The sequence below is a fragment of the Pseudophryne corroboree genome, chromosome 2, assembly GCF_028390025.1.
Source record: "Pseudophryne corroboree isolate aPseCor3 chromosome 2, aPseCor3.hap2, whole genome shotgun sequence".
In the NCBI taxonomy this organism is placed as follows: domain Eukaryota; kingdom Metazoa; phylum Chordata; class Amphibia; order Anura; family Myobatrachidae; genus Pseudophryne; species Pseudophryne corroboree.
In genome coordinates, this window is record NC_086445.1 from 36,087,858 (window position 1) to 36,104,349 (window position 16,492).

Sequence of the window (16,492 nt, forward strand, 5' to 3'; positions counted from 1 at the left end):
TTAAAAAAGTGCAAAACGGACATCAATAGTGCCTATGTTCCGTTTGTGATCAGGACCAGGAAGTGACAGCATGAGAGGGCAGAAGAGAACTTCCGCCCTTACAGAACCTTAATCTTTTATGCACCCAGGGGCTTATGGGAAGGTCCTCTCCACAAAGAGGGTACTTTTCGGGTACCCTGTTCGCCCGTAGCTCCTCCCCCTGGTGACGTAGCTCCTCCCCTCAATACGTCACAAGGTCCCTTCAGCCCCTCCGATATAGAACCAACCATAGACACAACCACATAGGCACTATTGATGTCCGTTTTGCACTTTTTTTAAGTAAAGTTTTTTTTTGTCTCTTTAAAAAAAAAAAAAAGCAGCTGGAGCTGGTCAGCTGACTCGGAATCTCACGTCGAGTTACCCTTTGGGTTGGTTCTATATCGGAGGGGCTGAAGGGACCTTGTGACGTATTGAGGGGAGGAGCTACGTCACCAGGGGGAGGAGCTACGGGCGAACAGGGTACCCGAAAAGTACCCTCGCGGGCTCGCTTCGCTCGCCACGCTTCGGGCACGGTGGTTCGCTCCGCTCCGCTTCGCTCACCACCTAATTACTAAAGGTAATAGTTGGTGGCGTGGATAGTAGAGGAACTATCCCGCTGGCCTAGCTCCTCCCCCTTGCGTCGTAACTCCTCCCCCTTACGGAAAAGGTCCCTTAGCCCACTTGATTCTAGCATCTACCTTGTGTCTATGTTGCCTTCGTGCTAAGGACCTGGAAGTGACAAAACGAGAGGGCAGGAGAGCACTTCCGCCCTTACAGCATCTAAATGTCTCCTTCGTTCTCCGATCGTTTGGGGCAAATTTATTTCTCTATGCAGAATTGGACGCTCGCCACGCATCGGGCTTGGTGTCTCGCTCCGCTTCGCTCGCCACACTTTAGTATTCCAAATAGATTGTGACATGGACCCAGGGGGTTATGGGAAAGGTCCTTAGCGCGAAGAGAATCTAGACGCTACCGTGCCTATGTTCCCTTTGTGATCAGGACCAGGAAGTGACAGCATGAGAGGGCAGAAGAGAACTTCCGCCCTTACAGAACCTTAATCTTTTATGCACCCAGGGGCTTATGGGAAGGTCCTCTCCACAAAGGGTAACTAGACGTGAGAGTCCGAGTCAGCTGACCAGCTCCAGCTGCTTTTTTTTTTTAAAGAGACAAAAAAAAACTTTATTTAAAAAAGTGCAAAATGAACATCAATAGTGCCTATGTCCCCTTTGTGATCAGGACCAGGAAGTGACAGCATGAGAGGGAAGAAGAAAACTTCCGCCCTTACAGAACCTTAATCTTTTGTGCACCAGGGGCTTATGGGAAGGTCCTCTCCATGAAGGGTAACTAGACGTGAGATTCCGAGTCAGCTCACCAGCTCCAGCAGCTTTTTTTTTTTTTTTTTTTTTAAAGAGACTAAAAACCCTTTATTTAAAAAAGTGCAAAACAGACATCAATAGTGCCTATGTTCCCTTTGTGATCAGGACCCGGAAGTGACAGCATGATTGCCCTTACAGAACCTTAATATTTTGTGCACCCAGGGGCTTATGGGAAGGTCCTCTCCATGAAGGGTAACTAGACGTGAGAGTCCAGACCATCTCCAGCAGCTTCTTTTTTTTTTAAAGAGACAAAAAAAACTTGATTTAATAAAGTGCAAAACGTACGTCAATAGTGCCTATTTTCCCTTTGTGATCAGGACCAGGAAGTGACAGCATGAGAGGGCAGAAGAGAACTTCCGCCCTTACAGAACCTTAATCTTTTATGCACCCAGGGGCTTATGGGAAGGTCCTCTCCACAAAGGGTAACTAGACGTGAGAGTCCGAGTCAGCTGACCAGCTCCAGCTGCTTTTTTTTTTTAAAGAGACAAAAAAAAACTTTATTTAAAAAAGTGCAAAATGAACATCAATAGTGCCTATGTCCCCTTTGTGATCAGGACCAGGAAGTGACAGCATGAGAGGGAAGAAGAAAACTTCCGCCCTTACAGAACCTTAATCTTTTGTGCACCAGGGGCTTATGGGAAGGTCCTCTCCATGAAGGGTAACTAGACGTGAGATTCCGAGTCAGCTCACCAGCTCCAGCAGCTTTTTTTTTTTTTTTTTTTTTAAAGAGACTAAAAACCCTTTATTTAAAAAAGTGCAAAACAGACATCAATAGTGCCTATGTTCCCTTTGTGATCAGGACCCGGAAGTGACAGCATGATTGCCCTTACAGAACCTTAATATTTTGTGCACCCAGGGGCTTATGGGAAGGTCCTCTCCATGAAGGGTAACTAGACGTGAGAGTCCAGACCATCTCCAGCAGCTTCTTTTTTTTTTAAAGAGACAAAAAAAACTTGATTTAATAAAGTGCAAAACGTACGTCAATAGTGCCTATTTTCCCTTTGTGATCAGGACCAGGAAGTGACAGCATGAGAGGGCAGAAGAGAACTTCCGCCCTTACAGCTCCTTTATCTTTTATCCACCCAGGGCTTATGGGAAAGGTCCTCTCCATGAAGGATAACTAGACGCTACCACAGTCACAGTGAGATTCGGAGTCAGCTGACCAGCTCCAGCAGCTTTCTTTTTTTTTTGGAAGAGACAAAAAAAAACTTTATTTAAAAAGTTGTAAAGCAGACATCAATAGACAACAGACAACAGCTCTGTTCTGCAGGGAGGGCTGATAACGGCAGCTCACACAGACGAAGCAGGCACAGGAGGAAAGGGGCAGCGGTGAGTCATCCTGTTACTAATAGCTGGGGGTAATAACCTATAATAACCTACAGAGGAGCGATATTGAGTGCAGAACCTTAGTACATATTGAGAAGCGATATGTAGAAGGCTTTTCACTATATTTAACGTATTTGAGGCTTATCTCCGTTTAGTACATGTGCCCCTGTCTTATATATTTTTGCTGGCAGGCATTGTTGAGGGAAGCAGACAAACTGAAGAATGAAAGAAAAAGCTGCTGCATGCAGCACAGGCTCTGACTGACAGTGGCAGCCATTTTGTTTGCTGCATTTGCAATTAGCAGCCGTTAGTCTTGGTCTTCAGAAACATGGCTGCCACTCCCTGTGTCCTAGAGACATGAGTCACAATGGATTTAACAAATATTATACACATCTTGTTTTTCGGCCGCCGACAGAAGGCGCATTACATGACTACATCCTATCGGGGAATTGTAGTTCTACCGCCTCAACGCAGAAGTGTGTGCCGGGAAGGCTACAACTCCCATCAGCCCATGCGGTGCATTGGTGTACAGAGGCTTGCACAGTGTTTGTCCATCAGCCGGTGACACATCCTGCTGCAGGGTAAGGTATGAGCTGCTGTTCTCATCCTCATGCAGATAACGCATGTTGTATGAGAGTACACAAGGCTGGGGGCCTCTTACCACCTCTGTTGGCAAAGTGTATTGGATTCCCTGGTGCAGTAACGTCAGTACACACACTTATGAACTTAAACAGTAATGCAGGTTTATTCATTGAACACAGGTGACTCAGATGTAATACTGATATAGTCAAGTAGGGGCCCTTATGTTATACAAGGTAACAGCAGTGGTAGCGGTACTTATCAGGAGTTGTCTCCAGTGGTAAGTCTGACTCCCGCTGTAGAGAAGATGCGACGCCCAGCTCAGCGTCCGCTCCGAAGCTGCAATACATGTAATGGAAACGCTGTGAGTCTCTGTATCAGTCTCAGCTCTGCACGCTTGCACACACTCAAAGGACTCTGTCTCACTCACTCTAAAATGGAGGAGCAGGGATTATATCCCATAGCCCTACCTCCGAGTGACTCTTGGCACTAGGGGATGCGCCCATAGACTGCTGTGTAGAAGGAGACAGGCACAGAGCACACCATATCTTAACACTCCTGCCTGCTTAAGACTGTCTATGGTCACAAAATTAAAGAACATGAAATGTTATCAAACAAATCAATAAAGTAATTCTTGTAACCGAAAACATAATGTGAAGCAAAACAGTAAGAATAAATCAACATTAACCATATTCTAGTCCACATTCCATCAGGAATGCATGTAACAAGTGTGATGACAGTCCTTTTGTCAACATGTCGGCAATAGTTTCTTCACTTGCAACATATTCCACATTGGCAGACTTGTTTTCCACCAACTCACATATGAAATGATATCTTATAGCTAATGTGCTTAGACCGTCCATGATGCTTTGTGCTACGAAAAAGATCAATTGCTCCCTTGTTATCACACTTTATGTTGATGATCTCACTGTGGTAAAGAAGACCTAATTCACATAAAGTCTCTCTTATCCAAAGCGCTTCTTTTGAAGTTTCTGTGAGCGTCATGTACTCTGCCTCTGTTGTAGAAAGAGCAACTGTGGGTTGTTTCCTACTTGCCCACCTTACGGCTGCACCTGCCAGTGCAAACAGGTATCCAGTATAAGAACGTCTATCATCCTCATCTGATCCCCAGTCGGCGTCACAGAATACTTTTAAGGTGGTATCTGTTGATCTTGTAAATCTCAGCTTTAGTGAACTTGTACCTTTGAGGTTCCTTAGTATTCTCTTTACTGCAATCCAGTGTTGTCTCCCTGGATTATTTGCAGACTGGCTTGCCCGACTCACTGCATGTGTGATGTCAGGTCGTGTCCCAATACTTGCATACATCAAACTACTAATAGCATTTTGATAAGGAATTTCTTGCATTTCCTCTATCTCCCATTTGCTACTTGGTGACATGGCCTTGACCATCTTTGAACTTTTATCAATGGGACTACTTACTGATTTTGCATCTGTCATTCCGTATTTGTAAATTACTGTCTCAATGTATGTTTGTGACAGTTCCCTCTTGCAGGTTTTGTACAATTTTCATACCTAATAGATGATTTGCAGGGCCTAGATCTTTCAACTTGAATCTTTGTTTAAGCTGGTGCTTGATGTCAGTGATGTGATCTTCTTGACCTGCCAAAGGTAAATCATCAACATAGACAGCTATGATGAACAACTTTTCTTTGATTGTTTTGTGGTATAGGCAGTGATCAGTCTCTGACCTGACAAAGTTTATTTCTAGTAACGTTGCATCCAACTTTACATCCCAGCAACGACCACTTTGCTTAAGGCCGTATAGTGACCACTTAAAGAGACAAACTTTCCCAGTTTGGAATATATCCAAATCATAGTGTTCAGGCGGCTCCCTGTAAATTTCCTCAACTACAGTAACTCTCCATTTAGGAATGTGGAATCAAAGTCTAGCTGGTATAACAGTAGATCATGTAGTGTAGCAATAGCAATCACTAACCTTAAGGTGCTGTACCTCTCCACTGGTGAGTAGATCTCTACGTAATCGATTCCATATTTCTGGGTATAGGCCTTGGCAACAAGGCGGGCTTTATAATGAGCTACTGTCCCATCTGAGTTCAACTTCTTGCAGAAACCCCACTTGTTCTTAATCATTTTACGGCCGCTTGGTCTATCAACCATAGTCCATGTACTGTTATCATTTAGTGCTGACAGTTCTGTATCAATTGCTGACTTCCACTCTGTCCAATCACTGCTTGACTTTGCTTCCTGTATGTTTTGAGGTTCACAGTAAGCTATGTTTGCGTACTCCTCACTGTATTTCTTGTCTGTAACACCTTTTTTGCTCCTCGTGGAACTTCTGTTCCCTGACTTGTTGTCCGCTTTGACACTCTCAGATTCAGATACGCTTTCTGCTGCCTGTACATCCAATGATACATTTTCTTGTTGCTCCACTGCTCCAGTTGTGGTGCTGTCTCGTAGAATACCACAACTCTGGATTTAAGAAGACGTTTACTTGTAACATTCCAAAGTCTGTATCCTTTGCTTTCTATAGATTTTGGATCTATCTTTCTCCTTTTCTCCTTTTGGTATACAGTGTGTGCAAAGCTTTGCTCCTGAAGACACGAAGATGACTGACACTTGGCTTTTCTCTGGACCATGCCTCCAGTGGTGTTTTGCTTTTGACGGCCACTGTAGGTGCACAATTCTTTAGGTATATTGTAGTAGATACTGCTTCTGCCCAAAACTTATTTTCCAGGCAAGCATCACTTAACATAGTTCGTGCTCTTTCAACAATTGTGCGGTTTGCCCCGCTCACTCACACCATTCTGTTCTGGTGTGTAGGCAATTGTTAGCTGATGCTTTATGCCATATTTCCTAAGGAATGCGGCTAAGACTTTGTTATCATACTCTCCACCGTTGTCTGATCTCAGGATCTTTAGTTTAGTTTTGGGCATTAGGTTGACATGTACTAGGTCGACAGGTGAAAAGGTCGACATGAGTTTTTGGAGGTTTTTTTGGTGTAGTTTTCTGCGTAAAGTGATGGGGAACCCGAATTAGTGCACCGTGTCCCTTCGCATGGCTCACTTCACTCGCTATGCTTGGGCAAGGTTACCGTTCCAATCGTAGTCCACGTGGATCGTCAAGTATGGAAAAAGCCAAAAAATTAAAAAAGAGGATTTTGGTACTTACCGATAAATCTATTTCTCTGAATCCTCTAGGGGACACTGGAGTCCTATACAGTAGGGGTGTGAAGCTTGCAACCGGAGGTGTGGCACAATCTAAAATTAGCATTGTCTGCACAGCTGGCTCCTCCCCCTTCACATCCCTCCTCCCTCAGTTTGAAAAATTTGACTGAGAGAATAGGACATGATACACATGGCGAGGAACCGAACCGTACATCATATCAAACAGCATCCAAGAAACTCTTAACAGAAAAACCAACGCTGTTTGCATGAACTGTTTGAACAAGAACTTTGAACACAGCAGGTTGACAGCACCGAGGCGGGCGTCCAGTGTCCCCTAGAGGATTCAGAGAAATGGATTTATCGGTAAGTACCAAAATCCTCTTTAATCCACTAGGGGACACTGAAGTCCTATACAGTAGGGGACATCCCAATGTTATCCCCCAGGGAGGGTGTGCTGTCGGTGGCCTGCAAAACTAAACGTCTGGACGCAAAGTTATCAAACTTGTAAAATTTTGCAAACGTGTGGGCTTAGGACCACGTTGCCGCCCTGCAAAGTTGAGTAGTGGAAGCACCTCTGGCAGCCGCCCATGAGGCACCCACTGATCGGGTGGTATGAGCACCCGTCTGAACCGGAACCTGTTTGCCACAGGAAACATAAGCTTGCCGAATGGCAAGTCTAATCCATCTAGCCAAAGACTGCTTAGATGCTGGCCAACCCTTCTTAGGCCCATCATAAAGAACAAACAAATGGTTCGACTTTCTGAAGGACGACGTAACTTGTACGTATACCCGTAAAGCTCGGACAACATCCAAGGACACGTCCCCATCTGCGAGAGCCTGGAAAGATGGGACCACAATCGGCTGGTTTACATGAAACCCCCGAAACAACCTTAGGAAGGAAATCTGCTCTTGTACAGAGTTCTGCCCTATCCTCATGAAAAATTAAAAAAGGACTTTTACACGATAAGGCACCCAACTCAGAAACCCACCTGGCCGAAGCCAAGGCAAGCAATAACGTGACCTTCCAAGAGAGATATTTCAGGTCTGTTCCTGCTAACGGCTCAAAAGTTGGTGATCTCAAAAATTCCAACACCAAATTTAAGTCCCATGGTGCAGTAGGAGGACGAAAAGGGGGTTGTATCCTCAGAACCCCCTGTAAAAAGGTTTGAACCTCTGGCAAGGATGCTAACTGCTGTTGAAATAGGATGGAGAGAGCCAAAATTTGAACCTTCAGAGATCCCAGCCTCAGTCCTACATCTAGACTGGCTTAAAGGAAGAGTAGAAGTCTGGATAAGTGGAAGTTCGTCGAATTCCACCCACGTTCTTGACACCAGTCCATGTACCTCTTCCAAATCCTGTAGTAGTGCACGGCTGTGACCGGCTTCCTAGGGGCAATCATCGTAGGAATGGCCGTTCTTGGTATCCCTCTGTTTCTTAAGATCCGGGTTTCAATAGCCACGCCGTTAAACGCAGCCTGTTCAGGTCTGGGTGGTGGAACGGTCCCTGAGATAGCAGGTCCTTTCTCTGAGGTAACCGCCAAGGATCTTCCACTAGTAACCCTCGCAGGTCTGAGTACCAACTCCTGCGGGGCCAATCTGGTGCGATTAGAATTGCCCACACTCGTTCTTGTTTCAACCTTTTCAGGACCCTGGGTATGAGTGGGAAAGGTGGGAAGATGTAAACCTTCGCGTAACACCAAGGAAGTGTTAATGCGTCCACTCCTTCTCATGTCCTGGACACATATCTGGGCAGCTGATGGTTTTGCCGAGACGCCATTAGGTCGACCCCATCTCCTCACCACCATGTTGAAAATCCGTGGATGTAGGCACCACTCTCCCGGATGCATGTCCTGGCGACTGAGAATCTGCTTCCCAATTCTCCACACCTGGAATGAACACTGCCGAGAGGATGATGTATTGTCTTTCTGCCCACAACAAGATCTTTGTGGCTTCCTTTAACGCCATCCTGCTCTTTGTTCCACCTTGACGGTTTAAGCCGTCGTTGTGACATTGTCCGACTGTATCTTTAAGTGCTGACCCATGACTAGGTCTACGGCTAAGAGAAGCGCGTTGTAAACCGCTCTTAGCTCGAGAATGTTTATGGGTAGTCTGCTCTCCTGTAATGTCCACCTGCCCTGAAACTGATGTTCCTCCAGGACAGCACCCCAGCCTCTGAGACTGGCATCCGTTGTTAGGATCCTCCAATCCCAAATGCCGAATCTCTTGCCTGCTGCGAGTTTCCTGTGCAATGACCACCAAATTAAGGAGGTTCGTGTGCGTGGTGGAAGTCAGATTCTTCGATATAGAAGCCAGGTTCATCTGGAATGGTCGGGAATGAAGTCTGCCGTACTGGAGAGCTTCGAACGAAGCCACCATCTTTCCGAGAAGTTGCACACAGAGGTGTAGAGAAACTGTTTGTGTCCTCAGTACCTGAGCCACTAATCTCTGTAGGTCTTGGACCTTATTTTCTGGTAGGAATACTCTCAATTGTACCATGTCCAAGATGAGACCGAGGATTTGAATCCATTGAGTCCGCAAGAGGTTGGATTTCTGGAAATTCACAATCCACCCGTGTTGAATGAGGAATTGATGAGATGTCCGAACATCCTTGATCAGCTGTTCCTGAGATGATGCCTTGATCAGTAGATCGTCTAGGTAAGGTATAATCGTGACCCCCAATAGTCTCAAACCTGCAACCATGATTGCCATGAACTTCGTAAAGATTCTCGGGGCTGATGATAGACCGAACGGCAAGGCCCTGAATTTGTAGTGATCCGTCAACAGTGCGAACCTTAAGTAAGCCTGGTGAGGAGTCCAGAATGGGATATGCAGATATGCATCCTTTATGTCCATGGATACCATGAACTCGCCTTGTTCTAAGCCTGCAATGACCGACTGGATTGATTCCATCTTGAATTTGTAGACCCTTAGAAACTGGTTTAAAACTGTTAAATTGAGTATCGGTCTGACCGTCTCGTCTGGCTTTGGCATGACAAAAAGATTGGAATAGAAACCCGTTCCTCTCTGAGAGGCAGGAACTGGAATAATGACCTCTGACTTTAGCAATTTTTGAATTGCTGTCAGTAGTGCTCTCGCTTTCTGAGGGCACCTAGGCAATCCCGTTGTAAAAAACTGACTGTGAGGCCTCTGTTGAAAATCCAGTTTGTACCCCTGTAAAATTATGTTGTTTATCCAAAGTTCTGGTGAGGCTTTGGCCCAGATGTCCCGAAAACCTTCCAGACGTGCGCCCACCAAGGGGGACCCCAGGTGAGCCGGTAGCCCGTCATGCCACAGTTTTGTCAGCAGGTTTATCCTGCTTTCTGGCTGATGCCTGTGAGCGGCCTCTACCTCTGCCCCCATGTACCTGAGTACCGAACCCCTTCCTCGGGCTCGAAAGGACTGCGATCTAAATGAATTAAACGCTGGTCCCGAATAACCTCTCCTAACCTGTGGAGCGGCTCTTGTATAAGGAGTAGGTAGAAAGATGGATTTTCCTGCTGTAGTCTGCGAAATCAACTTGTCCAACTCTGAACCGAAAAGCATCTCCCTGGATTCTACCGCCTTCTTGGTGTCAGAGTCTCTTTGCCATTCTCTGAGCCATAAAATCCGTCTAGCCGATATGGCCGATGCGGAGATGCGCGATGCTGTTCTGCTAATATCCTTGAGGCTTGACATAAGTATGAAGCAGATTCTCGAATGTGTTCCTCCAGTTGGGTAATCTCTTCTAAGCTATTTTCCTCCTCAATAGCCTGTACAATACGTCCAGACCATGCTCCCATGGCCTTGTTGACTCAAGCACAGACGATCGCCGGTCTCTGTGCTGCACCTGCTGCTACGAAAATAGACTTTAAAGCTGTGTCAACCTTACGGTCTGACGCATCCTTTAAAGTCGTTACATTAGGTATTGGTAAGATTGTCTTCTTCGACAACCTTCCTAGGGAAGCATCTACTACTGGTGGATTCTCCCACTTATCCACTACACCCTTAGGTAGGGGATAAGTTACTTGAAACCTCTTTGGAAATTTAAAGCGTTTGTCAGGTTGTTTCCAAGCCTCCTCCATTTGAGATTGGAGGGATTTAGGAATGGGAAACACTGCTGAACGTGGCTTTTGGGATTCGAATAATTAGAAATTTTCTGGCTCCTTTACTTCTTCTACCTTACAGTTTAGGATCTCTTTCACTGCGTCAATTAAGGAATCCAAACCCGAGATTGCCGTGTCATCTTCCGGAAAATGGGCGTCCAGGTTAGATTCAATTAACTCACCCTCTTCTGTATCAATGAGAACACACTCTTCCTCCTCTGATTCCGGTATAATAGGAAGAGGTCTTTTTAACTGCCTTGCGCACAGTCGTCTGTTTGTGCGGGCGGCATTAACTTGATGAGAAATTCCTCCATCGTCTTGGAGAATCCTGCAGCCCATTCTGATTGCTGCTCGCGTGATTCTGCCATCTCCTTGGAAATTGTATTTGCAAGTTTGTCTTCCCATGCCTTAGCCAGAGCACTGTTCCCAGGTGGAGCGTCCTTGTCTAAGCAGGAGTCGCACACCCCGGAGCTGCCAACCCGCGTGCTCTTCTTGTTACACTTTGTACAAACATAACAGGTCTTGGTTGCTTTAGACATGCTGTGTAAACCCCCTATCAGGGTACTTCGCGGCGCTTTCACCCTTTAAACTAGGAAGAGAAAGGCTGTCAGAGATGACGGAAGCAAAGGTATCAGATTCGGCTGGAATTAGTGTCCCCCTCCTTATATAGAAAAATGAACAGAATAAAAAAAATAAAAAAATAAAACACCAGCCGACAAGCAACCCTCACACCACAACTGTAACTCAGCTACGATGGTAGAGTTGGGATCCGCTTGCTTCCTTGTATTTTCAGCAGGATCTAGAGAATAGAAGTCCCTTGAAAATATAAACAATAAGGCAGAATTATTTTGTTCAGGCGATCCTCACATTTCTAACTATATAATTTTACCAGCAGAGGGAGCTATTTCCCTAAACATCCCTCTCTGTTCTATACGAGGGGGAGGGTTTATCCCTTCCCCTTAGATGGCGCCAGTTTGGGATTAATAAAATGGCCGACATGGACAAATTTTTACTATGTTTTCCCACTTATCCATTACAGATTCTACCGCCTTCCCTATAACAGCCAGCGTTTGTGCTATTCAATCTGCCTTCACTATGAATTAAAAACACTATGAGGGGGCGCGCTGCTCTTACTTGCACGCAGCTGAAGGATCCCCTCACCCGCGCAACAACAACAACAACAGCAGCAGCAGTGTGGCTGGCTGGCGCGCGCTCCGGGACCGCTTCCCGAAGTGGCGCCATTAATGTCTTCCCTCACGGGGTTTGATGCTCAGTCTGTGGGCGGACTGCTCCCTTTTCCCCCCGGCACGCTGTACAACCTGGTGACCGCTTTTCTAGCGTACAGGGGATATCTGACAGGGGATAAAGAATAAAAATAAAAAACCTAGCATGGCCCCTATTGTAGAAATCAGTTCTCACTGTGAGGCTGCTGAGTAGAGGTCCCTCCAAAAGGGATCTTTGTCTCTCCAATATAAGTATGCCATGTCTCCCTTTTATTAGGTGGACGCGGCACACTCTCTCTTTTTACTGGAAATTTAGTCAGGAGCTCAGTGCTCCACGTGCTGTACCTCCAGCACAATTTTTCAAACTAAGGGAGGAGGGGTGTGAAGGGGGAGGAGCCGGATGTGCAGACAATGCTAATTTTAATTTGTGCCACACCTCCGGTTGCAAGCTCCACACCCCTACTGTATAGGACTCCAGTGTCCCCTAGTGGATGAAAGAGAAAAGAAAAAAAAATGTGAAAAACTCATGTTGACCTATTGACCATGTCGACATAATGACTGTTGACCTAACGACCGTATCCCATAATTATAGTGGCAGCACCCCTCCCATGTCACATGAGCACAGGGGCCAGGGCTATACATAGAGAGGAGACACTATGTGGCCTCAGGGCGGCTCGGCAGCAATTGGTTATTACCAGGGATGGAGCTCTGTGTAATGAGATGTAAATGGGATTACATTGGGGTGAGTGTAATGTGTCAGTGTCTTATTAGGGTCACCTAGTCTGCACTGTGTGCAGGAACTGCCGCCTGCAATGCCGGGATTCTCCATCCCTGTCTGTACATGACTATGGTTAGTGTGCGTCACAGCGCTGTAACACGGGGCAACAAGGCGGTAAGGAGAGAGAGAGGAGACTTGGGACTGCGGGGCTACAGGGTGACCTGGTGGCCTGTAATATGGCTCTAGCCGGTGTAAGGGGGGAGACGGGACAGGGGGAGATGGTGCAATGTCTCACGTTACACAGATGCTTGCCCAGCAATATACCCAGGACAGGTGTGTGTGTGCACAGAGGAGATTTACGCTGCCTGCATCTGCAGATTACCTCGCACCACGCGCTGAGGTCGGAGTGGGCATCGCTCTCTGATTATATAAAAAGGTCGACGTTCATTCCCAAAACATTGTGGGTCTTTTTTTGGATTGATTCTGGAGACGCGATGATTTAATTGAAGTAATGTAAAACCCACAATGCAGCAGTGATGTAATTATCAGCCTCCACTGTGCATACGTTGTATTTCCATTTATTTTATGTTTATCTATCTACCCCTAATGGCGCGTGTCAGAATAATATCAGTCTTCTTTATTTATCATGTTACTGATCATCTTCTGAGGTAAATGCAGACATGGCATTCCGCATTGATCCAAAAGATTGATTGCCCATCCCTCCCTATGCCTGGCAATGGGGGTGGGGTACATGTAGGGTGAGTACAGTATAGGGTGTCCCATATGTGTGACTGAGGGAGCACAGAGCACAGACACATATGTACCTGTCAGGAGGAGAGTCTCTGGCGGCTGCACAATGTAAGATGGTGATTTCTACATCCAGCTATGATAAGGTGTCATTAAGGCTCCAGAATAAGAAACTACAAACAGAACTGGTGCATTTATCCTCAGAGGGGGGAAGAGAATAACCACAATGGTCGCGCTATAGACCAGGATGGTGATCATTACACAGTGGTTGTCTTCTACAAAGATGCACAATGCAGTATAATGACATGGAATGAGGGGGGGGGGGGGGGGGGCTCTGCACTGGCATATGAGGGGTTCTGACTGAGGCACATAGAGGGGCAATGCTGAGGTTGCTCTGTTTGGCACATTACCAGATGGGGGTATTACACTGTGGCATATTAGTGTTCATTCTAGCACCCTGCAATTGTCACAACCCCCTGTCACAACCCATGTAGTTTCTATTTCCTGACTGGGGTATCTGTCTGCTCTGGTGCTTCTAGCACACTTGGGTCTGTATCTCAGTCTGTATCTATAAGGGGCATTACAGCGTGGCATATTATGAATCTCATCGCAGACAGCAACATTTAAATGTCAAATTGTTCAAAATACATTTATTTTTAGATATTGATGTTAGTGTTAGTGCTCCTTAGAGTTACTCATCACAGAACCGGCACCAAATTCCTGTTAGGATAACTGAGAGACAATATTTTGTGTTTCTCTGTAACATAGGCCCTCATTCCGAGTTGTTCGCTCGCAAGGCGATTTTAGCAGAGTTACACACGCTAAGCCGCCGCCTACTGGGAGTGAATCTTAGCTTCTTAAAATTGCGAACAACGTATTCGCAATATTGCGATTACAAACTACTTAGCAGTTTCAGAGTAGCTTCAGACTTACTCGGCATCTGCGATCAGTTCAGTGCTTGTCGTTCCTGGTTTGACGTCACAAACACACCCAGCGTTCGCCCAGACACTCCCCCGTTTCTCCAGCCACTCCTGCGTTTTTTCCGGAAACGGTAGCGTTTTTATCCACACGCCCATAAAACGCCGTGTTTCCGCCCAGTAACACCCATTTCCTGTCAATCACACTACGATCGCCGGAGCGAAGAAAAAGCCGTGAGTAAAAAAACTATCTTCATAGCAAAATTACTTGGCGCAGTCGCAGTGCGAACATTGCGCATGCGCACTAAGCTGAAAAACGCTGCGATGCGAAGAAAATTACCGAGCGAACGACTCGGAATGAGGGCCATAGTAACATAGTAACATAGTATCTGAGGTTGAAAAAAAACAATTGTCCATCGAGTTCAACCTATTTGTGGTCTCCTATGCATGATGATTTGACTAAAATTTCTGACTGATGCTGCTGTCAGCCATTGCATTTTATCCCTATTTATAGTAACTATAATGCATGACTATGCACCATACCCCTGGATATCCTTATCCAATAGGAATTTATCTAACCCATTCTTAAAGGTTTTGACAGATTCCGCCATTACAACGCCCTCGGGCAGGGAATTCCAAACACGTATTGTCCTTACCGTGAAAAAGCCTTTACGCCGTATTGTGCGGAATCTCCTCTCCTCTAACCTGAGCGAGTGTCCACGAGTCCTCTGTGTTGATCTAACCAAAAACAGGTCCCGCGCAAGCTCTGTGTATTGTCCCCTTATATATTTGTAGATGTTGATCATATCCCCTCTTAGTCTCCGCTTTTCCAATGTAAACATGCCTAGTCTTTCAAGCCTTTCCTTGTATTCCATCATCTCCATGCCCTTAATTAGTTTGGTCGCCCTCCTCTGTACCTTTTCAAGCTCCAGGATATCCTTTTTGTAGTACGATGCCCAGAACTGTACACAGTATTCAAGGTGTGGCCTCACTAGTGATTTATATAACGGGAGTATAATATCTGTCTAATGTAATTTTCTTAGTACGGCTCTACGGATCTGATGTCCCTGTTTATCCAGTCCAAGACTGCGGCTGCCATTTTGGGAAGCTTTGGGAAGAAAAAGGCCCAACTCTTCCACTAACTCGCCCGTCATTTGCAGCTCACCCTGACATAAAATAGGGGGTCTCAGGGGGGTTTCTCCAGCTCACTCTGAGAAAGAATGACAACATCTGAGCGCATCCCCCACTGGCCACACCTCCCCCACCATTTACAAGTCCGTGTAAATTTTTAGATTTAATCTTCTTATAAAAGAAAAGTAAAATGTCTGCCGGAGAAGAGATGATGATGCGGCCATGTACAGATGTGTATAGTGCAGTAAGTGACACTGATGTCTTCTGTGCCCGGAATAGATGGGTGATGCGGCTCCTTCTATGTGGCAGAGACTATGGGAGCAAATTACATATATGGAGCTGACAGAACATTGTATTCCCTTCCCTTAGGAGACGTCACCTGAAGACCAGCCATGGAGGTCCAGGTCCTGGAACATATCCGGCACTCGCTACTGAGTGACAGAAACAAAGACCTGATCATAGACAAGCTGCTGAGTCTCACCATGGAGATTATCTGTCTGCTGACTAGAGAGGTGAGAGGCGCTAGATACCTCACTGTTCTATTTACTAGCGGAACTATAGGGGCACAGTGCCCGGGGTAGTAGCAGCTGGCATTCTTTCCAGTATAGTGCACCTCTTGTCAGTATACCGTGCAGGCAGCCATTTTGTGTTAAATATTCATTGCCCTGTAACCGATCAATTCACTATGAATGTGTGACAGCTCTGAGGCATGAAGTTTCAGACATGCCTTATGTCTCTTTGCTGTCACTGGTGCATAGCCAACTGATGACACTCTCATATATATTTATTCAGATATCAAGTTGGCTACTTCCATCATGTGTGGGCAGTCGGTGTACTGTATGATATACTACTTCCTCCCGCCATGCTATTTGTACAACACACAGTACATGTCTCCGCCATTTCCCTGTCCGTCTTCCACTCTCTCCTGTGTCTGGCTATAAGAGGCGTCACTTTCCTGTCACACGTCTGTTATACACGACAAGTCTTCAGGGGTTTATGCTTTAAAGTGACATTTTCCCACAGAGATACAGCAGTGGCCCCCAGGAATTGTGGGTAGGAGCAGGTAGATCCCTCTGTGTGTGTCTTCTGCCTCTTATGGTTACAGCCATATATACACACAGCCTGTGTTACACAGAGATGGTGCAGGGCTGCTATCCGCCTATATACAGCTGGGATTAGCTTGCTGTATATGAGGATGTTACTGTATTATATAGATAGAGGCGGCATCTT

The 16,492-nt window shown here is 46.0% G+C and overlaps 1 protein-coding gene across 5 annotated transcripts in view; it reads left to right on the plus strand.

Moving 5' to 3' along the window:
- Nucleotides 1–2,492: 2,492 nt before the first annotated feature.
- Nucleotides 2,493–16,492, plus strand: part of LOC134995815 (oocyte zinc finger protein XlCOF7.1-like) — a 96,109-nt gene continuing 82,109 nt past the window's right edge. Inside the window, exons 1-2 of one of the 5 annotated variants that reach the window (XM_063951134.1) lie at nucleotides 2,493–2,723; nucleotides 15,632–15,774. In XM_063951134.1, the coding sequence (XP_063807204.1) occupies nucleotides 15,655–15,774 (120 nt within the window). In that variant the 5' untranslated portion in view covers nucleotides 2,493–2,723; nucleotides 15,632–15,654. Of the gene's footprint in view, nucleotides 2,724–3,192; nucleotides 3,307–15,631; nucleotides 15,775–16,492 lie in introns of those variants that run through there. The other 4 variants (XM_063951137.1, XM_063951142.1, XM_063951135.1 and 1 more) reach the window with 4 other exon arrangements.